This window comes from Falco peregrinus, chromosome 5 (genome assembly GCF_023634155.1).
Source record: "Falco peregrinus isolate bFalPer1 chromosome 5, bFalPer1.pri, whole genome shotgun sequence".
In the NCBI taxonomy this organism is placed as follows: domain Eukaryota; kingdom Metazoa; phylum Chordata; class Aves; order Falconiformes; family Falconidae; genus Falco; species Falco peregrinus.
Genome location: NC_073725.1, coordinates 70,456,435 through 70,476,656, shown reverse-complemented (window position 1 = coordinate 70,476,656; position 20,222 = coordinate 70,456,435). Strand labels below are relative to the sequence as shown.

Here is a 20,222-nt window from a genome sequence, read left to right as displayed (position 1 = left end):
GTCCGCCCGCCAGCGCCGCGCTGTGTCGTGGGGGCTGGGGAAGGAGCTTGGCGACGGACAACCCCCTCCCTGCCCCGCAGCGAGCCAGTTCAACCCCCGCAGCCGGCCCTCGCTGCCGCGGGAGGCGCGGGGAGGGAGGCTGACAGGCCCCCACCGCCGGACTACATCTCCCAGAGGCCTTTGCTGCAGAGCCACCCGGCACCGCCCGCCCCGCCAGCTGCGGTGCATCGTGGGACGGGAGCTCCAAAATGGACAACGCCAGGGATGCGCCAGGTACGGCCGCTCCTGCCGCCCCCCGGCCCTGTCATCCTCTGCCCCCTGCCCCGCGGCCCGGCCCCCGGCTGCAGCGTGGGGCAGGGGGGGCGGCTCGGTGGTCTCTCTGCCGCTGTGTGGGCAGCCACCCGCCCCCGGAGAGGCCGGGGGGAGGCTGAGGGGGGGCGGGGTGTGCGTCTGGGATAGGGTTGTGACATCCCCGTCAGCATTCGTTTTCATCCCCCCCTTTTCCCATAGGGAAGGCGAGCCGGTGGTTTGGGGTCGCACAGTCTAAATCGGCCAAGACGAACGTGAATATTCTTCACCAAGAGGAACTGATAGCGCAGAAAAAGAGAGAGATCGAGGCCAGGCTGGAGCAGCAAGCGAGGCAGAATTACCTGAGCATACAGCAGCTGCCTCTCTTCGGAGAGTACGTGTGAATTGCGGTGCTTTCAGATGGGAGCTTTCCTGGTGGAAAACGGGTGTTTGTCACATGCAAGCGAGGAGACGAGCTGTACAAAGCTCTCACGCTTGGAGGCAGATACTGTGAAAATGAAAATTGATAATTGAGGAAAGGTTGGAATAGGATACTTGTGCTTTAATTGATCTAGCCGGGTTTTTCAGATACTAGCGAGAACAGATATGTGTTAACAGCAAATTTTATTTTTAACAGGATGTTATCGCACTTCAGTTTCCTCTTTGTTATCTAGCTTATAATTGTGACTCCTAAGAGTTAACACAGTTCCCCAGTTAAGTGCTTGCTGGGAGCTTTCAGAAGCAGAGCAGCGTAACAGAGCAAGTAGAAATCCATTTCAACACAGCTATAAAGCAGCCAGGTGGAGAGCGTGGGTAAATGCTGTAAGCAACAAGCTGAATAGTTCTTGTGCTTTTAAAAACAGGTGCGTTCTCAGTGTTAGATGAGATAGTAGTCACTGGCATTTGCCTGTTCGATATAAATGCATGTGGGGGGGCTGGGCAGGATGATGAGTACCATCACCTACTCTTCTTTTTCTATTCAGAGATGACGGTACTGAAAATGAAGCCTGTGTTTCCAACAAGTTTGTTAATGATGGCAGTTTCCTCCAGCAGTTTCTCAAGCTGCAGAAGGAAAAGTCAAGTACTGGTAGGTCGACTTCTGAGCAACAGGAGGCCTTTCTTCTCCTGGTGATACCAGCTTTGTGTGAGCTGCCTCCATGTATGTTCACTTTAGAAACCCTGCTATGAGCTGTTACCAGTACGAGTAAGTTCTAAAGCAGTGATGACCCCTTTAAATTTGGATTAAAGTCTGTCTTCAAGATGCAATATGGCAGTTTGTCCTCTTCCCCTCTATAGGTGCTGTTAAAAACAAGCATCTCTCTTGTAGCTTGATCTTGCTTTGTAAAAAAAACCCAAAAAACTACACCACAGCTTTCATTTAATTTCATTATGCAGCTTTCACCAGTCAGTGTCTTTAACTTACTCTGAAAATAACAGCCTGTTGCAGCTGTATTACTGCCTGAGTTGTTATTTGTAACCTTCTGATATTAAACCAGTAAGGATGTGCAGGAATTATTTTCCCCTCATTCTTTTCTAAGAACCTCCCCCAAGTTCTACTAATAACTCGGCAAACACTTCTGCACCAAATGTTGGGAAGAAACCTATGCTGTTTGGGAAGCGCCCCGGTCAGGTCCTGAGCAGCATGCTGCACCAAGCGAAGAACTACTCCCATTTCAAACAGACCCCAGTCGTTAACCGCCTCAGTGTGTTTCAGTCGCCAGATGAAGATGAGGAGGAAGATTATGAGCAGTGGTTGGAAATTAAAGGTAAATGACGCCTTGTACTACATCATTTGTTTTGGGGTGCAGGTCCACTTATTCTAGTGATAGCAGTTGAGTGAGGGAGCAGGATTCCCTTAGTACTTTTCCTCAGTGGAGGGTGGGTTGGTTGGTTTGTTTTTTTATGCTGTGAATTTATGTTCTTTGCACGGTTCCCACGTGCAGACTTCTGCATTGTGAAATATAAATGACACTGGTTAATGCTGGTGGACTCCTCCAAAGCCAGCTTCAGCAGAAAAGCTGAGGGTTGAACAGTCAGATATTACTGATCCAGCCCGAGCTCAGTACCAGAGATGAGTGACTTGCCGTAGTTAGACCAGATCTGTTTTGTGCCTAGGAAGATTCATTTTCTCCGAGTTACCAAGGCGAGTGCTTGACTGGTCTATAAGTCTCTGTGAAAATAAAAAAAAAAAAAAAAAAAAAAAGAAGAAATATGTTCTGCTCTTAATGGAGCTCGATTGTTTGCCAATGATAAGAATTCTGCTTTTGTACGACTGAAATGTAATAGGCCTAGTGCCAAGTCCTCTAGAAAATACATAGATAGCATGCTTGTATTTAAAATGGAAGTTTAGTTTTTTAAATTCTAGAAAGTGAAAAGGCCTCAGTTTGGGAGTGGCTGTGTAGGGGGGAAAATTGCATGTGTTAATAAACTTGCGTGCGTTAATAAACTTGCATAAAATAATAAATGTAAAAAGATTACGTTAGGCGTGGAACTATGATTAGGTAAAATCAAAGTACCTGCCTCTTTCCAAAGTTTCATTAGACAATCAGAAAATCTCACCTCTAGGTCCTGACTACTTTAAGTAGGCTAGAAAATCAATGAAGAATATTGCAGCACTTAAATAACCAAGTTCATCTGGATAACTTAGGCTAGGAAGCCAGAAGGCAAATTTGTTTAATAATCGGAACTTCATGCGAACGTATTAATCAAGTGTAAAATTAGATTGCAATTGCTAAATAAGTCACACTAAGCTTTGTGTCAATTATTTCATTATATGTTTACAAATGCATGTCTAGCTATTTCTGGTGGGGTTTACAAAAGCATAATCTTAGCAAGTCTGAATTTTGGTGTCAGATGCACTGCAGGAATGTAAGAAATAGCCACTGACTGCAGAGAGCAAAGACCCTTAATGGGTCTTATGGACCCTTAATTTAAAGAGTGTGTGTTTGAGTCTAGTCTAGAGCAGTGTGGCCGACATTGCTGCTGTGTGCTCTTTGTTCACTGCTCTACCAAAAATACCATTGTCTAGACAAATGCCTGTGTTTAGTTCCCACTGAACGTGTCCTGCATCAGCTCTGTAATTGCTGTCAGCATTAGTGTGTTTCTTTCTTGGCACAGAAGCCAAAATACAGGTTCTTGGAGACTGAGCTCCTACAACTGATAGGATTCCCTCCAGGCGAGGGCTGAGACATGGGCATATGCTGGTAGGAAGAGCTATATGCTCCAGCTACACAATCCGTCTCTGCTGGCTGGGTACAGCGTAGTGTCTTGGGAACTGGAATCTGTAATCTTTAGTGAGTGATGTAGTTGTTAAAACCAAGTTCCTGTTCCTCCCCATTGTGTTTTCTAGGGAGTGGAACTGTCAGAAGCAAATTGTGTTGCGATTGAAGTTGCACCCTAAACTGTGGTGATCCGAATCTTAGGCTTTTTCTCATAGGAAAAGTGTAGACAAATTACTAATCTCCTACTAGGGGAGCGCAGAGGCTGACAGTAACCTAGGGATTGTAATTTGTACAGCTGTGTAAGACTGGATCCCCCATTTCATCCTTTTTCTTCCCATTCCCATTCTACTTTTGTCTGCCGCCATGGTTCTTAGAAGTAATGTACCTGTTGCCTGTTTGGTGTGTGAGTTGAACCAGTACTGACAGCCTGCTTAAAGTTTTACCCCCAGAGGATGCGGAGACCCGACAAGTGGTGGAAAAGCTGGCTAGGTTCGTGGCTGAAGGGGGACCAGAATTAGAGAAGGTCGCTATGGAAGACTACAAGGATAACCCAGCTTTTTCGTAAGTGTGGTGATAACTCTTGTCTTCCAAAGCAGAATGCTGTCTCTTTGTTGGAGAAAAACATCAGCCTCGTGTATATAGTTCTCATGGATGTGTTTGGTTTAATTATCATTTGGTGGATTTGAGCTTTGTTACGAGTTAATTGTTTTATAGCTGGGGAAGCTGAGGCAGAAAGTGATACTGTGATGGTGCTGAGGATGCAGATGAGCTAGAGTCAGGAATACAGCCCGGGTGGTCCGGCTGCCTGTACAACATCTAGCACGTGGGGATGGACTCTGTCTCGGGTCTGGTTCTGTCCCCTCTGCTGCTGACATGCTGCGTGGCTGTGGACAGAGGATTCCCTCCTATATCAGAAAAGGCTGTTACCCGTTTCCCTTCAAGACACAAAAAATTTGGATGCAAGTCCTTAGATTAATGCTGCATGTATTTATACATGCTGAAGGCTTTATAATGCACGTTTTCCTTAGATTAAAGCTGCGTGTATTTATATATGCTGAAGGCTTTATAATGCACATTTTAAGTGCATTTCTGTGTAATTTTATCTATTTTGTATTATTTGGTTTTGAGCTGTTTATATCCCAGAGTATCAATGTTTGTGTAGTTGTTGCTGATGCCCTTTTTTCCTCCATCTCCACCGTAGGTTTTTGCATGATAAGAACAGCAGAGAATTCCTTTACTACAGAAAGAAAGTGGCAGAGATAAGAAAAGAGAATCAAAGTTCTCAGGCATCCTCTTCTCAGAAAGGTAATTAAGGCCGGGATCTGGAGAATATGAATTGCAGAGGTTAAATTTGACTACTTCACTCTCTAACTGCTTGTTAGGTCTGTTCTGGAAACAGTTGGAGTGGGTATTTGGCTGTCGATCTGCTGCCTGTAAATAAAATTTCAAAATGGAAGGAAATGGTGATCAAGCATCACCATGATGATGTCAGACACTCGTACCAAAAATGGCTGTTGCCCAAGCCCACAGCATGCTGTACCGTGCTCTGTGTAGAGGGCTCTTGAAAGAGATTTTCCTTGTATTTCTCCAAAATACTTAACAAGGTGAACTAAAATGATGCTTCACTGTGTGTGTTTTGGAAAGTGTTTCAGCCCTGAACGTGCATTTAGGAAAAGTGCTTTTTCTCAGATGTTCTTATTTGATTTGTTATAAATGAAAATGGGATTTTTGTTTGTCGAACATAATCCCCATTTCTGCTGCCGTTTCCTTATCTGAATTTTCTATTTTCTGCTTGGGACACAAATCCTTGCAAGTAAGGGACTGTGTTTTCAGGTGGGAAAACAACAGAAGTGGATGATCAGCCAACAGACAGGTGGTGTGAGCAGTGGAATCTGGTTAACTGTGTTGACAGAAATTACTTAGTGGGTGAAGTGTGGTGTGTGGGCCAGGCATTTATCACTTTTAGTCCAGCCTGTTACAGGCCTGCCGTGTGGCCCTGGCAAATCCCTCAGCCTCTCTGTGTCATCTTCCTTTTCTGTGGAAAGGAGTCTTAATGCAATTTAGCTGTCATGCTGATGCGTTAACAGCTCAAACAAATCATGGTTTAATAGACTGTGGGCTGAAAGAGCTTATTACCAATATCAACTAACTGATACAACAGTTTGGAAGCTAAGCGGTATTATCCATACTTTACAGGTGTGGAATATTGAAGCAAGGAAAGGTTATGACTTGGCCATGGCTTATAATCATGTCTTCTGCCTCCTGGTCCTGTGCCAGCACACTGGAGTACTGGCACTGGTACTGTGCAGGTAGCAAATGTCATATAAGGCTGTCATGGCTAAATAATGTATTTGCCTGGCTCCTTATAAACATCAAATATGCTTGAAATATTAACGATCCGAGCCTTCTCTGTGCCTTTGGACAAAGGCTGCAGTAGCCACCTCTTCCAGGTGAGGATTGGGACTGTTCCATGGAGAGTTTCCTCAGTCCTACAACCCTCCCCTAAAGTGGCTGGCAGATGGGTAGTGACAGTAGGTACAAGTGGGATTACGGTGCGTTATTAGTTGGCCACTTTTTCCTAAGGCTTTCCCATTGCTCCTGGGGACTTCAGTGGCAAAGTCTTTAACTAGAGATAATTGCGAGGGCTGAGGTGTAACCCTATGGAAAAGCGCCTGACACAGGGAAGAAACAGCCTTCCTCTGTAGCAGAGACAGACAAGGGACCATCTTTGAAGACAAAAGCTGACTTGTCTGTTAATCTGCTCTGATCTAGCTCCTGGCACAGAGGAAGCTGATGCGTGAATGGGCAGGCCTCTGGTTACAGTGTTGTTGTACAGCCTTTATGCAATATCATGTTTTTGTGATATAAACTCTGATGACTGTTGATGTGTAACATTTCTAAAAATTAAACTCGACCTTTTGCCCTTATTCTGCTCTTGGGGTTCTTAGAACAGATAGGCTTTGACTGTTGCTTGTGTGAGTTGGGCCCAGTACTGACAGCCTGCTTAAAGTTTCACCCCCAGACGACGAAGAGACAAAGAACTCTGCTGAGAAACTGGCCAGGTTCATAGCAGACGGGGGTCCCGAGGTGGAAGCTATTGCCTTGCAGAACAACAGAGAGAACCATGCTTTCAGGTAAAGGAAGAAACCTGCTGCTGAGTGTAAGGACGGGGGGCTTGTGTGGGTCTTGTCTTTTTGGTTTTTTTTTAAAGGGGAAATGATAATAAGCATGTGATAAGTTACAAGGATAGTGCACTCCTATAGCAGCAATACCTTCACATTCTCAAGCTCCACAGTTTAAAGTGAGGCACAGAGGGAGAGAAATCTGTTTGCTTTCCCGCAAATTAATTTATGACTTCCACCCCTCTTCACCTTTCTCTTGCAATGTACTAGCATAATTCTAACCTTTATACTTCTCCCTATAGCTGTGTTCTGGTGTGGGCCTCCATCCACCACTCATACCGTTGCTGTCCAATTAATTTTCTGGCTTGCTCTTTACACAGCATCTTCGCTAACGTACAGGTAGCACTCCTTCACCATTAGCTCCCCCCTTGGAATATCGTTTTCAGCCTTTCAGATGTGAATTGTTCTCTTCAGTGCTCACTGACAGCTGTTTAATGCCTCCCTTTGGTCTCATCCATGTTACATTTTTCTGCTCTTACAAACAATTTGGTGTGTTCCTTGGAAGTGAAGTGGGGCTCAGCAAGCCTTTTTTTGTGGCTGATACTTTGGTATTTTATTGGCTGCCTTCTGGACCTCTGGGGTACTCCCCTTGTGTTGTGAATTACATCAGACAGATGTGCTAATACCTGAGCTGTTTCATTATTTACTTTAAAACACCGCTGTGATCCCACCTGAGCATGGTCAAGTAAAGCAGTATCTCCTCTGTTAGGATTTCATCAGGTTTGCTGTAAGGAGGGCCCCATCCTGCCCTCTGCTAGGTCCTGAAGCAATCCTTAATGCTGTTACTCAAACGGAGGGGTGCAAGACCACGTTTAGTGAATTTTAAAGTACGTCAGAGAGCTGTTTGTGTTTGTCTGTGTATGTTGTGCAGCAATAGATGGGAAAGGCCTGTTAGCCCTTATGTTTTCATGTGGGAGCTGGAACTGTCCTGAGGAGAAGTTACGCCAAATGTTAAACTTGTCCTTTAAAAAGGGAAGACTGTAGAGAATTTAGGAGTAGACAGTGTTCCTGTGTGAAGTATTTAAAAGATAACTTGTTTGTAAGAAGCATGGCACTATTGATTTTATTTTGTGTGTAGCTGCTAGATGGAGGATTGTTCATGTTCTTCCCACAGAGACTAAGGAGTTTTATTTTACCCGAAAGGTCAGAGATGCCTATTTCTGGAAGGGGTAGCAAATAAAGCAATGTTTTTCATGTGTGAGGGAACAGAAGGAGGAGTCATGGTGTAATTAAGCAGACTGGTAATGTCAACGATTCTAGCTTGGATAGAGAGCTTGGGAGCAGTTTCTTTAGGCAGTGGTTTGGCATTCCCATTGGTAAGACTGGAATGTTTGTTTTCTTTAATGAACTGAAACTCGATGTGTTGTGGAGCCCTGGCAGTTTTTCCAAACGTTTCTGGAAGGCAGGTGAATTCTGGGGGAGGACCTTGCGTTTCCACATATGTAACATGATCCTTTTTGGTACTGTGTGTTTATTTGGCCCCCAAAATAGCTGTGGTTTGCTCATGAATGGGAAATACACTTTCTGATCCCGCAGGCTTGCAGCCTACCTTGCAAAAGCACGCAGAGCCCTGCATTGCGTGCACGTACACACAGGATGGTGCTGGAGAGCAGGGAAGTGTGTGGGAAGGCTAGTGGTGCAAGAGCATTGCAGGAAAGAAAAGCCCTGACCAAGCTGAGCTATATCCAACCCCTGCATATGGCTGTTACGTCTAAACTCACTTCTTTCTTTTTTTTTTTCTTTATAGGTTTTTATATGAGCCAAACAGCAAAGGCTACAAGTATTACCGGCAGAAACTGGAGGAGTTCCGTAAGGCCAAAAGCAGCACTGCGTGCGCCCCCTTGCCTGTAGAGTCCAGTCTGAAAAGGAAGACCAGTCCTGAGGCATCGCCATCACCTTTGTGCTTACCGTCTTTGCCTTTGCCCCTGCCCTCACCTTTGCCTTTGCCCCTGCCTGTTCCCTCGCCCTCGCCTTTGCCCTTGCCTGTTCCTTCACCCTCGCCCCTGTCCTTGCCTGTGCCACTGCCCTTGCCCTTGCCTGTTCCCTCGCCTTTGCCCTTGCCCGTTCCCTCGTCCTTGCCCTCATCCTCATCCGTGCCCTCGCCTTCACCATCCTCTACAACTCCACCCGATCAGACAGCTACAACTCCTGCTGCAACAACTACTACAGCTACTGCTACAGGCACTACTAAAAAGAAGCGGAAGAGCAGGTGGGGGCCAGAGGAGGACAAGGTTGAATTGCCCCTCCCGCAGCTTGTCCAACAGCTGGATTCTCCCTCCCCTCTTTCAGGTTAGTGGGTCCATGTGTTCTGCTGAGTAACTGGTTTTCCTGGGGAGTGCATTCTGCTTTAGCACAGCAGGCTTTGCAAGCAGAAACCCCAGTGAGGCTTATCTCCTGTTGTAATCTCCATGGTTGCCAGCCCTCTATCTTTCAGCTAGGTCTAGCAGCTAACTCTCCCCTGTGTGGAAACCCAGATAAACCACTTTATCTCACTGACACCAGGGATTGGATCTTATCGTTCTCCAGCTATCTCAAAACCCCTGCTGTGCTATAGCTCATTACAGCCTCAGCCTCTCCGCTGTTTAGGGCTATTTCACTTCAGGAAGAGAGTCTGTCAGAAAACAAGTATCAAAGGCTGAACTGTGCTTATTCCCCATGGAAGGGTAAAATCCTTGGGCAGCACTTCCATCTCATCCTAGCTGATCAGAAGGCTAAATGGGAATAGCTGTTCCCCGAGTGCTGGCGGACACAAGTTTAACTTCCCGTTCCGATTTCTACCCATTTCAGTTCATTGGATTACAGATGGAGTTCACGGTCCTCATCCAGCGTTGAGGCTCTTGCTCCTATTACCTCACCTGCCAAGTTCATCCAGGGGGTGCAGCTCTCTTCAAGTGCTGGAAGATAATTCTTCCAATTTGGACACTTCAAGGGAGCTCTTGGAGGTTGAACTCCTGTGGCCCGTCTGTGCATGTGCAGATAGGTAATGAGGCAGGCAGCTGGAGGCGCATACAAAAATCGAGGCACTCGAGGACAACAGGTGAAAGCAGACATTTAAGATGGCATCTTTGAATCCTTTGCCCAGTGAGTGTGGTACGGGGAAAGGATGCAAAAAGGAGAACGAGAAGACACAAGGCAGTCGGTGTTGGCAAACAGAATTAGTAGTACAAGGCTAGAGTCACAGGAAAAGTACCAAGTACCGGTCTGAATAAGGACTTTTTTCAAAAGGCAGTAGCAGAACAGATGAAGTGGGACAAGTAAGACAAAACAAGCTATAATTTTCTGAGTTGCAGGGTGAGACCACAGCTAATTCTCAGCCCTTGGTCAGCCTGTACAATTCATTGCTCCAGCAGGTGGATCTTTGCTTTGGCGGGGTTTTAGAGGAGATAATTGCTCAGCCATTAATAGCTTTGATTTTTAGGCTTGGGTAAGATGTAGGGTTGGCTGTGGTGTCTGTTGATTCTGCAGAGATCAGGAAGGAAGGAAGGAAGGACTCTGTCTCCTAATCCAGCGCTTCAAATGTAGATGAAGAGAAGTTCCTACGTAATTCTGTCTTCTGATCACAGCTCTATACAGAAGTCTTGGCTATACCTCTCCTGTGTACAGGACAAAATACCAACCTGGATGGCTTAGTCGTTTGACCTTGAGTTGCTGCTCATAGTAAGGCAGAAATCGGATGTGAAAGTCTTCCCTGATTTTGTACCTCTAGAGTAATTTTTGCTTCTTGCAGACAGTAGTGACACTTCGATGACGAAGCTGGGCAGGAGCTATCAAAACAAGCATCAGACTCTGTCTTAATACCCCCTGCTGAAATCTCCCCTGGCTTTTAGCCTCCCCTTAATTAGACAGATATATGCTCGTTGTGTTCATGCTCACTTTCTGCACGACTTTGTGTCAGGTAGAAGAAAGGAGGCTGTAGCGAGAGGTGCGGGTCAGCTTCTTCTCCCAAGTAACAAGCAACAGAACAAGAGGAAACGGCTTCAAGTTGCATCAGGGGAGGTTTAGATCGGATATTAGGAAAAATTTCTTTACCAAAAGGGTTGTCAAGCACTGGAACAGGCTGCCCAGGGCAGTGGTTGAGCCACCACCCCTGGAGGTACTTAGAAGATGTGTAGACGTGGTGCTTAGGGTTTAGTGGTGGATTTGGCAGTGCTGCGTTAACAGTTGGACCCAACGATCTTAAAGGTCTTTTCCAGCCTAAACAATTCTATGACTGTAAAAGAACAGCAAACAATTTGTCAAGTATAACAAATCAAATGTTAATGCACTGTTAATGCTCTGCAGGGGGAAGGATTTATCTTTTTATTGGTTCAGATAGCCTAATCCCTTTCAGAATTAAGATCTTCAACCTGACAGGTGAAGAGAATTCCATATTACAGCCCTGGTCCTGCGGAAGGTTAGAGTTGCACAGTGTGCTTTCGTTCCCTAAATATCTACATCTTAGTCCTTTATCCTTAGCAATTGTTTTGGATTTAGTAGAGGACTGTTCTGATTCTTTTCCTATGTAGTCTTAGTAATAAATCAGTATCGTGGAGAGGAGAAAGCGTAGCCCTTCTGGACAGAAAAAAGGCTCCTCTGCAACATATTGATATTGAAACACTTAACTGCGTATGTACTGCAGGGACTAATATATCTGAAAAGCTGAACAGCACAAAGATACTGTGATTAGTGAACTCTGTGGGCTAATGGGAAATTACAGGGTGTCATTAGAGTTTTCTGAAACCTGATACTGGATTGGTTTGAGTCTGATTACTTATAATTGAGTAAGATCTTCAGACTCTGAAGCAAAAAATCAGGCATTTCTGTACTGGGATTTCTCCTGTTGTCCTTAAAGGACATTCACTTCCCTTGTAACAAGCTCTTCTTCAGGCATGTGGGAAACAGATAAACCTTCGGGTAGTCTTCTGCCAATGCTGCAGATAGACTGCACCATTAACCCTGTAGGCAAAGCTGATGTCATTCGAGGAAAAAAAATGTATTTTTCCCAGGCCTGCTGAGCATGGGACTGAGAAGCGACTCCTTATCTTTTGCATAGTGTTTGCCTGTGCTAGGTATAAGGAACTTAAAAATTTTGCCTATTTTTATGCAAATTCCTTGACTGATTTATTTTCTGAGTAGACTTTCCTATCTTCAGAAGTGGGCTTGGGGTGGAGCTTTGCTTTTTCTGTCAACTTTGCCTGTATTGTGATACTTTGGGCCAAACCTACAAAAATATCTCCCAGCGCTAAATTTTTGCAGTGGTTTTTCAGCATCTCTCAGCATAAAGTCTGCAAGGTACCAGAGCAGTCAGACAAACCAGATGTAGTTTTAGCACAAGAAGGAGCAGTGGCATATGCTTTCTGGGAAGTAAAAGAAGATGCTAGGCTCTCACCTTTCTCCTTTAAGGTGGTTATATATGCTGGCAAGCCACCAGCTCGCAGGGCCTCTAGAGCCATGCCTGGCTCTTAGCCTGAGTGTTTATGCAATTCAGAACTAAGCCAAAAAGCTGCTGACCTCTGTGAAGGACAGAGAGTCTTCCTCGGTGCATTCAGAGAAAGCTTTCCCATGCCCTGAGACAGGAGGTGAAACTTTGACTGGGGCTGATGCTGAAGTGCCCCGGTCTCACGTAACGTTTGGGGCCAGATCCTTCTTTATGTGCAATAGGCGTAGTGTGCTCATCCAGACTGTTTCCGAATCTCAGTGCTCTCAGAGACAGAAATTGGGCTGTTTATCAATGATAGATAGGTTTATTTTTCTATTTGTTCTTATTTCTTGGGAGCTGCAAGTGCGTATCCTAGCACCAAGCCTAGCGTAACACGGCTTCTTGCTTCTCTCCTCTTGGAAAACCTCTTGCAGTGTTTTACATAACTCTTCCTGCAGAGTTGACTCCCGGCTCTGGTGTGAATGTGCAGAGGCTGTAGCTGTGCGAGGGAGGGTGGATGCGCTGTTTTATGTTCTCCTTGGGAGGCAGGAGTTAAGCTGCTTTCCAATCCTGGAGTGCTCAGCCAAAAGCATGTGGGAAAGGAGGCGAGATGAGTGCTCAGATCAATTGCCCTGAGTTCGAATAAGAGGAAGGGAGAAGATGACCCCTGGGGCCTAATTAGCATGCTGTGTAGACTTTTGGTGTCATGAACAATGATGCTATTATTATCGGGCTTCATAATTAATAGATAATGAATAATTAATGAAGCATCATTTAACTGTAGTCTGGACTTACATTCAAATGGAGGGTTTTGCAGTCGTTAGGAAGAAATCCTTTTCCTTGTATTGAAAAATGCAACACGCTTTCAGGTGCACTTTCAGGTGCGGTTGTGTGTCTTCTTTTAATCCCTTAAATATTTAACTGTTGAGGTCTTGGCTCTGAGGTGTTTTAGAGAGGAGCTGCCAGCCCTGCTAGATATATATGCACCAAGTTTGCAAGGCAGCCTCTATTGTAAATCTCTGCTTTGCAGTGCTTCAATTACTTACTTTCGTGGTGCAGCAATTACAAGTAGGTTTCCTTTTTTCCCCCCCTCTCTCTTGCCTTTAACTTGCCCTTTGAACTCAGAGTGCCATACGGTCGTTTGAAATGAGTAAGTGTCCTGCCCAGATAATGTTGATATCTAATTTCAGGGTTTATCTGATAAAACTGCAAAAATCACTTGGAAGGAGGAGCTTCCAAAAGGGGATGCTGCAGAAAAAGGAGGATACATCAATGTGATTGTCAAGCAGAGACTTCAGATGCCCCCTCTTTGAAAGCAGAGGCAACATCCCTGGCAATGCTGCACTTGAGCCTGTAGATTAGAAACTAAAATCTCCTTGGGGAATGGCGACTTCCAAAAGCAGCATAATGCTCATGTCTTTATTCTAATGTGGTCATTTGCTTTTCATTTTGAATGAAGTTGCTGTTTACATAGTAATCAGCAGACACTTACGTGCACAGATTGGACAATATGCTGACAGGCTCAGATCTGCTTGTGACTCAACTCTGAATAATTAAGTATCGCTCTTTGCAACGGCTGGGGTTCACGAGGAAGCCTTATGAGGAGAATTAATCTTAAGGAGGAATGATGTTTAAAGCGTGGCATAGCAGACTGCTGTGCAGCGTGACCTCTGAGGATGTGAGACATGGTTCTCAGGTCTGCTGATGTGATGCAGGCAGAGCCTCGGGCCAGGGTGGGGGAATACTCTGAGGTGGCAGGCGAAGGAGCTGTGTGACCCAGTGGCTTTCCTGCTCCTATGGTTCCAAAGTCCTACCAGGCGGTTGTTCTTTCCTGAAGTGCTTGTCTCAATACTGGAACCATGACATGAGTGTCAGACTTTGTGTGGGGATCTTGCGAATATGGCTTCGCTGGTCTGAGCAGCTGTCTCAGTTTTTTGAAAGTCTTTTAACATGTGCTTGTTACAGTTCAGGACCTGAAGGGTCTTGGTTATGAAAAAGGGAAACCGGTTGGTTTGGTGGGTGTGACGGAGCTCTCCGAAGCCCAGAAGAAACAGCTGAAGGAGCAGCAGGAGGTAATGCCCTGAAATGATTTCCCAATTCATACTGTGTTGCAGCAATGGCTGGGTTAGATGGGAAAATGGAGGTGGAGGTAGCAAAGAAACTTTCCCAGTGTCCCAGAGCACAAATCTCTAGGATTTGTGCTGAATACTGAAGAATCATGTGACGCTGCAGTCAGCAGAAATATTAGAGGACTTTGGGGAATATGAATTAAGCCAGCCAATTGCTGTCCTACCAAACTAAACCCCAAAATCTATAAGGTCTGTTGTGTCACGCCTGCAGCTGTTTATGTATTGCTCCAGCAGTGAGAAGGTGAGCGGATACCTGCTGGCTTTGGAGGAAGGAGAGCAGAATTGGCTTTTGCCAGAACGTGAGGGTGATCTAAAGTGTGTGTGTATGATCAGATGGCAGCAGTCCCCAGTGTTGATATCGAGTTGCCTGTGTCGGAGGAGCCAGCACATAATGCTCCTGTTTGATCTGAGAAGCGAGAGGCTCGGATCAAGCAATGGCGCTGCCTGCTGGGATTTGTAGTTGTCATAACCTGCGTTCTGCGTGGCAGCTGGGGCGGGTGCGGGCTCTGGTGCTGAGCTCTGCGTGCCTCTGGCAGACCCTGCCGCCTCCCAGCATGTTGTCTTACTGCGCACGCTGCTGCATCTCTTCCCCTAGATGCAGCAGATGTACGACATGATCATGAAGCACAAGCGAGCCATGCAGGAGATGCAGATGATGTGGGAAAAGGCAATTCAGCAGCACCAACACGGCTATGACAGCGATGAAGAGGTGGACAGTGAGCTGGGGACGTGGGAGCACCAGCTTCGGCGCATGGAGATGGACAAGACACGAGGTGTGTAGGGAGCTGCCACCAAGCATCTCGCTCGCTCTGTGGTGGTACAGAGGCCTCCAGAGGGACATGTCTTGAGATCGTGGTGTTGGTGTGGGAGTTGCAGGGTCGCTTTTCACTGCTCTGTGCTGTGGCTTCCCTGCCTGTTGAGTGGAGATAATGACCAGCTGTTGCTGGAGGCTTTATGCTTCACAAAACCCTCTGAAATTCCAAGTCAAAGAACACTACCTTACTGCTGTTTTCTCTCATCTGTGTCCTGGGCAGAGTGGGCTGAGCAGCTGACCCAGATGGGCAGAGGGAAACATTTCATCGGAGATTTCCTTCCACCTGACGAGCTGGAGAAATTCATGGAGACATTCAAGGCATTGAAGGTGAAATAGGCTCTGCAGGGCAGCGGCGGTGTTTCAGGCTTGCCCCGTAGCCATGAGGGAAAGATCTCGGGCATGCTTGGCCCTTGTTTGCAGCAGGGAGCCACCTTGCACCCTTCAAGTATTCCTGCCCTTACACTGGGAGCTGCGTTACTTTGGGAGGAAACAAGGGGTTAGTAGTTTGCTCTTTGCAGAGCAGCGGCTGTAGCAAATTAAAGAACACACTGTTAGGATGGTATTTGGGAGTTAGCTGAAACTTACAGACCAGCCTCTCAGGCTACCCACCGTTGTCTGCCGGTCCTGTTTTGGCTGAGTGGTTGCTGATGCCAAGCAAGGACAAATTGAATTTTTATCCAGATGATTGCAGTAAAGTGAAAATACAAAGCCTACAAAAAGCTTATGCAAAGCACTTCAATACCTGCCAATTCTTCCTAAACTGTAGAAGTTCTTGATGCTGGTGCAACGCTCATAATGTTTCCATGTAACCAGCATGGAGTCTGACATTCCCTGGAGATCCCGGCTTAAATAAGAACTGTATCTGAAGCTTGATCCAGTGAGCAACTTTAAATTCAGGAGCTAAATATTTCTTAGCTTAATCTCACAGTAGCATTCCCTGCTTCTTGCAGATTATGCTATAGGGTCATGCAGTGCTTTGTCATTTACCTGTTTTCTTCTCTGTGGTGGTGCAGAACTGGAATCCCAAGAAATGGTGCTTAGTTGTTGTTTGCCAGAACCATCCTGACTTTTGAGTAGCTGAAGCTGGTTTTCCCCTCCTCTGGCCCACAAAGATAGGTGCATATAAAAAAAATAACCAACGCTACTTTTTGTGTCTCCGCAGGAAGGACGTGAGCCAGATTATTCTGAATACAAAGAGTTCAAATTGACTGTGGAAAACATAGGTTATCAAATGCTAATGAAGATGGGCTGGAAGGAAGGCGAGGGACTTGGCTCGGATGGACAGGGGATTAAAAACCCAGTCAGCAAGTAAGCAGAGTTCTTCTACTATTGATTTAGTCCTTTCATCTTGGGCTGATAATTGATGCTCCTACCTTAGCCTACTGGAAGCAGCTGCAACGAGTGGGACTGTAATTCATCACTTGAACAGGATATGGAATCCTCACAGCAAAGGAGAAAAATGGTTTCTGATTTCTTTGGGGTTCCCTCCCCTCAAGGCCTGGGTTTGGTACTTTATCTCAGGCAAGAGGTATGATCTGAGACGAGAGTATTTTGTTTATAAATCTCAGTTTGCATAGTGCCTTCTTCTGAGAGGTGCCTTCTCCCCCGTTTCCCCATCTCGAAAATGAAGATGATACTTGTCTGCACCTCACCTCTCCAAGGGCGTGCGAGGATTAAGTCATGTCTTTGAAGTCATAAATTTATTTAAGTATTAAAGAGCATGCCTTTTGCATCTTTGGCGCTGTTGGTGCCTGCTAGCTAGTCCCTGGTGTAATAGGTGATTTATTGAAGAGGGTGAAAGGCAATTACCAATATTTGCTACTGCTAGACCTGTGTTTGAAGGGTGTTGCAGTCCAGGTGAGAGAGCTTTGTGTGCGATCATGCAACTGTCCTGACATCACTTTTCTTGCACAGAAGTTTTCTGATTTGATTGCGCTTTGTATATAATAAAGCTTTCTGAGAGTTCTATCCCAAAATAGATGAGCATCTCTTTTTAGGTGGATCATCTGTTGGTAACATATGCTGAACTTCAAAACCAAATATTGGGGGATAGGAAATACTCTGAATTGTTATTTAGCATTAGATCCTTTTAGAAATAACAATTGTTTGTTTACTGCACAATAGAAAGTAGCTGTACAAAGCACTTCTGCTCCTCCCTCACAAGAAGATCTCTCTGGCAGCATGATTATTAGTTCAGAGAAGTCCTGTAATAAAAGAGTGTTGTAATCAAAGCGGCATGGCTTACAAACAACAGCAGGGAGGCGGTTTCTGTCCATCGCAGGCTTGAACAAGGGTTGTGATTTGCCTGGGCTCTACCACCTCTCATGTTCTTGGAATTGCCAAGAAGGTGCTACTGCAGATGGAAAGGAATTGCTTCCACTTTTGGACTGTTCTGGAGTGAAGGAACGGGAGGCAGGTGTGGTGTTTAGTGGTGCTGCGTGCCTCCAGGTGGTGAGGTACAGATCAACGTGCTGGGTTGCCAAAGGTTTCTCTGCCAGTCAGAGCACTGTTCAGTGGGGAGGCATCCAAAGCAGACGGTATTTCTGTTCCAGATGTAAAAGGTTAAGCAAATATATGTTGACACTACTGCTTCCATCTAGCAATAGCAGCGTCATTGATTTAGAAGGGCAGTGTGGAAAGGTGGCAAATGCAATAAGCTGCTCGGTATTAGCTGTCTGTCTTGATGCAGCACGCTCTGTGTGATGATGCCCGGTGCTCCCTGATGGAGCTTTGATGACAAGAGGCGGCAGGTATTTCTGGTGAAGAGGAAGGTGACCTGTCACATCTGCTTACCTTGGAGGCTTTGTTCCCTCTTTCCAAACAGGGGAACTACTGCTGTGGATGGGGCTGGTTTTGGCATTGATCGTCCTGCCGAGCTAACGAAGGAGGATGATGAGTACGAGGCATTCCGTAAACGGATGATGCTCGCCTACCGCTTCCGACCAAATCCATTGGTAAGGTGGTCCCAAAACTAGAGCAGACACTGTGACAAATCCATTGAGGCTTCCGTGCGTATCTTGTAAGGGTGGGAGTGTTTCTAGTGCTTAGCCAAGAGAGCAAATGCTGTGAAAGTTTCTTCTGGATTCTGTTCTTATGCTGAATCAAATTATCACTACCAAAATGTCCATGGATGCACAGTTTTGCTTGCTGTGATTTTTTTTATATATATACAAAAGCCCCTGGGTTTAGTTCTATCTGGTGCAAACCAAGTATAAGCGATGAACACAAAGGAAGCGGATGGGCTGCCTGTGAATCTATGTTTTATTTTGAATAATTGTTTTTCTGGTTGCAAAATGCTTGGAAGCTTGCATTTGCCTCTTGCATTCAGCATGCCAGCACACCTAGAAAGCTACATTTGTAATTTTTGATGGGCAAACCTCCGATTTCACTGTCAGAAATGTCACTTTTCAGTGGCTTTTTCAGATAATTGAGCTCAGATGCTCATTGTTCTGTGAAGACAGCAATTTTTATTAATTTTCTTTTGTTATTCCCCACAGAACAATCCACGACGACCTTACTACTGAGAATGTTTTTGGGACGACGTATTTTCAAAACAATTGTACTTTTACTGTGAAATGTTACGAAACTGCATTATCATCCTCTTATTTGCTAATATTGTAAAACTTACCGAAGTCATAATACCATCTTTCACCCAGAAGAGAGGCCTGCAAGCCCACTCACTGCACACTCGAGTGTCATGACAACGGTGTCGTAACAAGGCCTGGGTGGTGATCAGAGAGAAAAGCAGAGCAGGTGAGAACAGAGATCTTCACACCGTGCCCTGCTGACAGCGGAAGGGTAGCACCAAAGATACCAATAGAAATAGTTCAGGGACTCCATTTGTGTTTAGCTCAGTGCCATGTTATGAGGAATGCGTTCTTTTTTGGTGTAACAGCAGATCCTCTGTTGTTCAGATACGCAGCTTTTGCTGCTCTGGGTTTGGTTTGGTTTTTTTTTTGTTTGGGTTTTCTGTTGTGTTTTTTTTTTTTTTTTTTTAACTGCAAATATAACAAGGGACTGTCTCTGACCCAGCTTTTGGGGCTATTGTTCAGTCAGGCTATTGTTCCTTGAAGAACTGGGTTTTGATGCTGTCATGAAGCCAGAAGGTACAGTCTGACCTTCAACTGACATTGCAAAACCAGTGCCTGGTTGTTTTACCTCTGGCCTGTGGAAGCCGAGGCGTGGATCAGTGTGGAGCGTGGCTGCAAGGGTTGAGGGGCACAGGGCAAGTTCATTCAGTGTCAGAGGTGAGAGCCTCCTGGTTTTTCGAACACTAAAGTTCACCCCCAGCTTCCCAGCAAAACGAGAGACTTTCCAACACTTTGTGTGGATTGGGGATGCCGAAGAACCAAGCCTTCAAACACAGTTTGTCAAAGGCCTTTTGGATTTTATTGTCATAAGCAACCCCTCTACAAACACAAATTTTCTTTGTGCAGTCTGTAAATAAAATAAAACTCATTTGTTCCTTAGTTTTAATCGCTGAATTTTTGGATAGAGTGGTCTTACTGTGGGTTTGCGTAGGCTGTGAGACTGCTCTAGATCTTCCTTCCAGGCATCTTAGAGAAAACAAAGTGAGGTTGGTTGGTTTGGTCGCTTTTGTGTTTGTTTTCCCTCAGCTGGAATACTTGGCATGTGATTCTCTTTTGTTAACTTTTCTTAACAACATAGAGTCAAGGACTTGACTTTCAATAAAAACATTTGAAACTGTGAATTTGGGAGGGGTTCATTCTGAGAGAAACGGAAATGTGGGAGCACCTTGCAGGCGCAGGAAGCCGGTGTGCCACGCGCTGCTTGCGCTGGCTGCAGCTCCTACATGGGGATGTGGCACTTGGCATGGCTAATCACCGTGAGCGGTGACCACGGAAGATTGGGAAATACAGATAAGAAATCTGGCAGGGCCAGGTTTGTGCTGGAGTGGGTGAGGTCACGGTGACAGCTGCCCTTTCCTGGCAGATGAGGGCACCCAGCTGTCGCCTCGCTCCCTGTCGCTGGCTCTTGGTGCCTGGGTGGCAGGAGCCGGAGCTGCTGAGCTGCTTTTCCTGAATTACCAGAGGCTGGAGCACCAGGGGGCTGAGGCTGGGCTGCCTGTTTCACTGCTGGGTTCTTTTTATAGATGGAGGGGCTTGTTGGGAGGCAGCTGGAGGCATTTTCGGAATCTCTTTTCATTCCAGGTGTACGTACATCCTTGCA

General features: G+C 45.8%; 1 protein-coding gene across 2 annotated transcripts; it reads left to right on the top strand.

Annotated features, from left to right (window-relative positions):
* Positions 1-202: 202 nt before the first annotated feature.
* On the top strand, positions 203-19,501 carry SUGP1 (SURP and G-patch domain containing 1). 2 transcript variants are annotated; one of them, XM_013304710.3, is made up of 14 exons: positions 203-273; positions 511-682; positions 1,272-1,375; positions 1,827-2,054; positions 3,947-4,070; positions 4,711-4,814; positions 6,520-6,643; positions 8,439-8,980; positions 14,055-14,161; positions 14,814-14,991; positions 15,253-15,359; positions 16,195-16,340; positions 17,857-17,986; positions 18,530-19,501. In XM_013304710.3, exons 1-14 carry the CDS (start codon positions 249-251, stop codon positions 18,554-18,556), a joined length of 2,118 nt encoding a protein of 705 aa, XP_013160164.1. In that variant the 5' UTR covers positions 203-248; the 3' UTR covers positions 18,557-19,501. The 2 variants fall into 2 exon arrangements, with proteins under 2 accessions (XP_013160164.1, XP_027652064.1); XM_027796263.2 differs by having other exon boundaries at positions 230-273; positions 480-682.
* Positions 19,502-20,222: the final 721 nt, after the last annotated feature.

Excerpts from the sequence above, each read along its gene's own strand:
- SUGP1 (XM_027796263.2), top strand. Across the intron at positions 8,981-14,054 it reads TTCTCCCTCCCCTCTTTCAG|TTCAGGACCTGAAGGGTCTT; the intron begins GTTAGTGGGTCC and ends TGCTTGTTACAG. Across the intron at positions 17,987-18,529 it reads GCTTCCGACCAAATCCATTG|AACAATCCACGACGACCTTA; the intron begins GTAAGGTGGTCC and ends TATTCCCCACAG.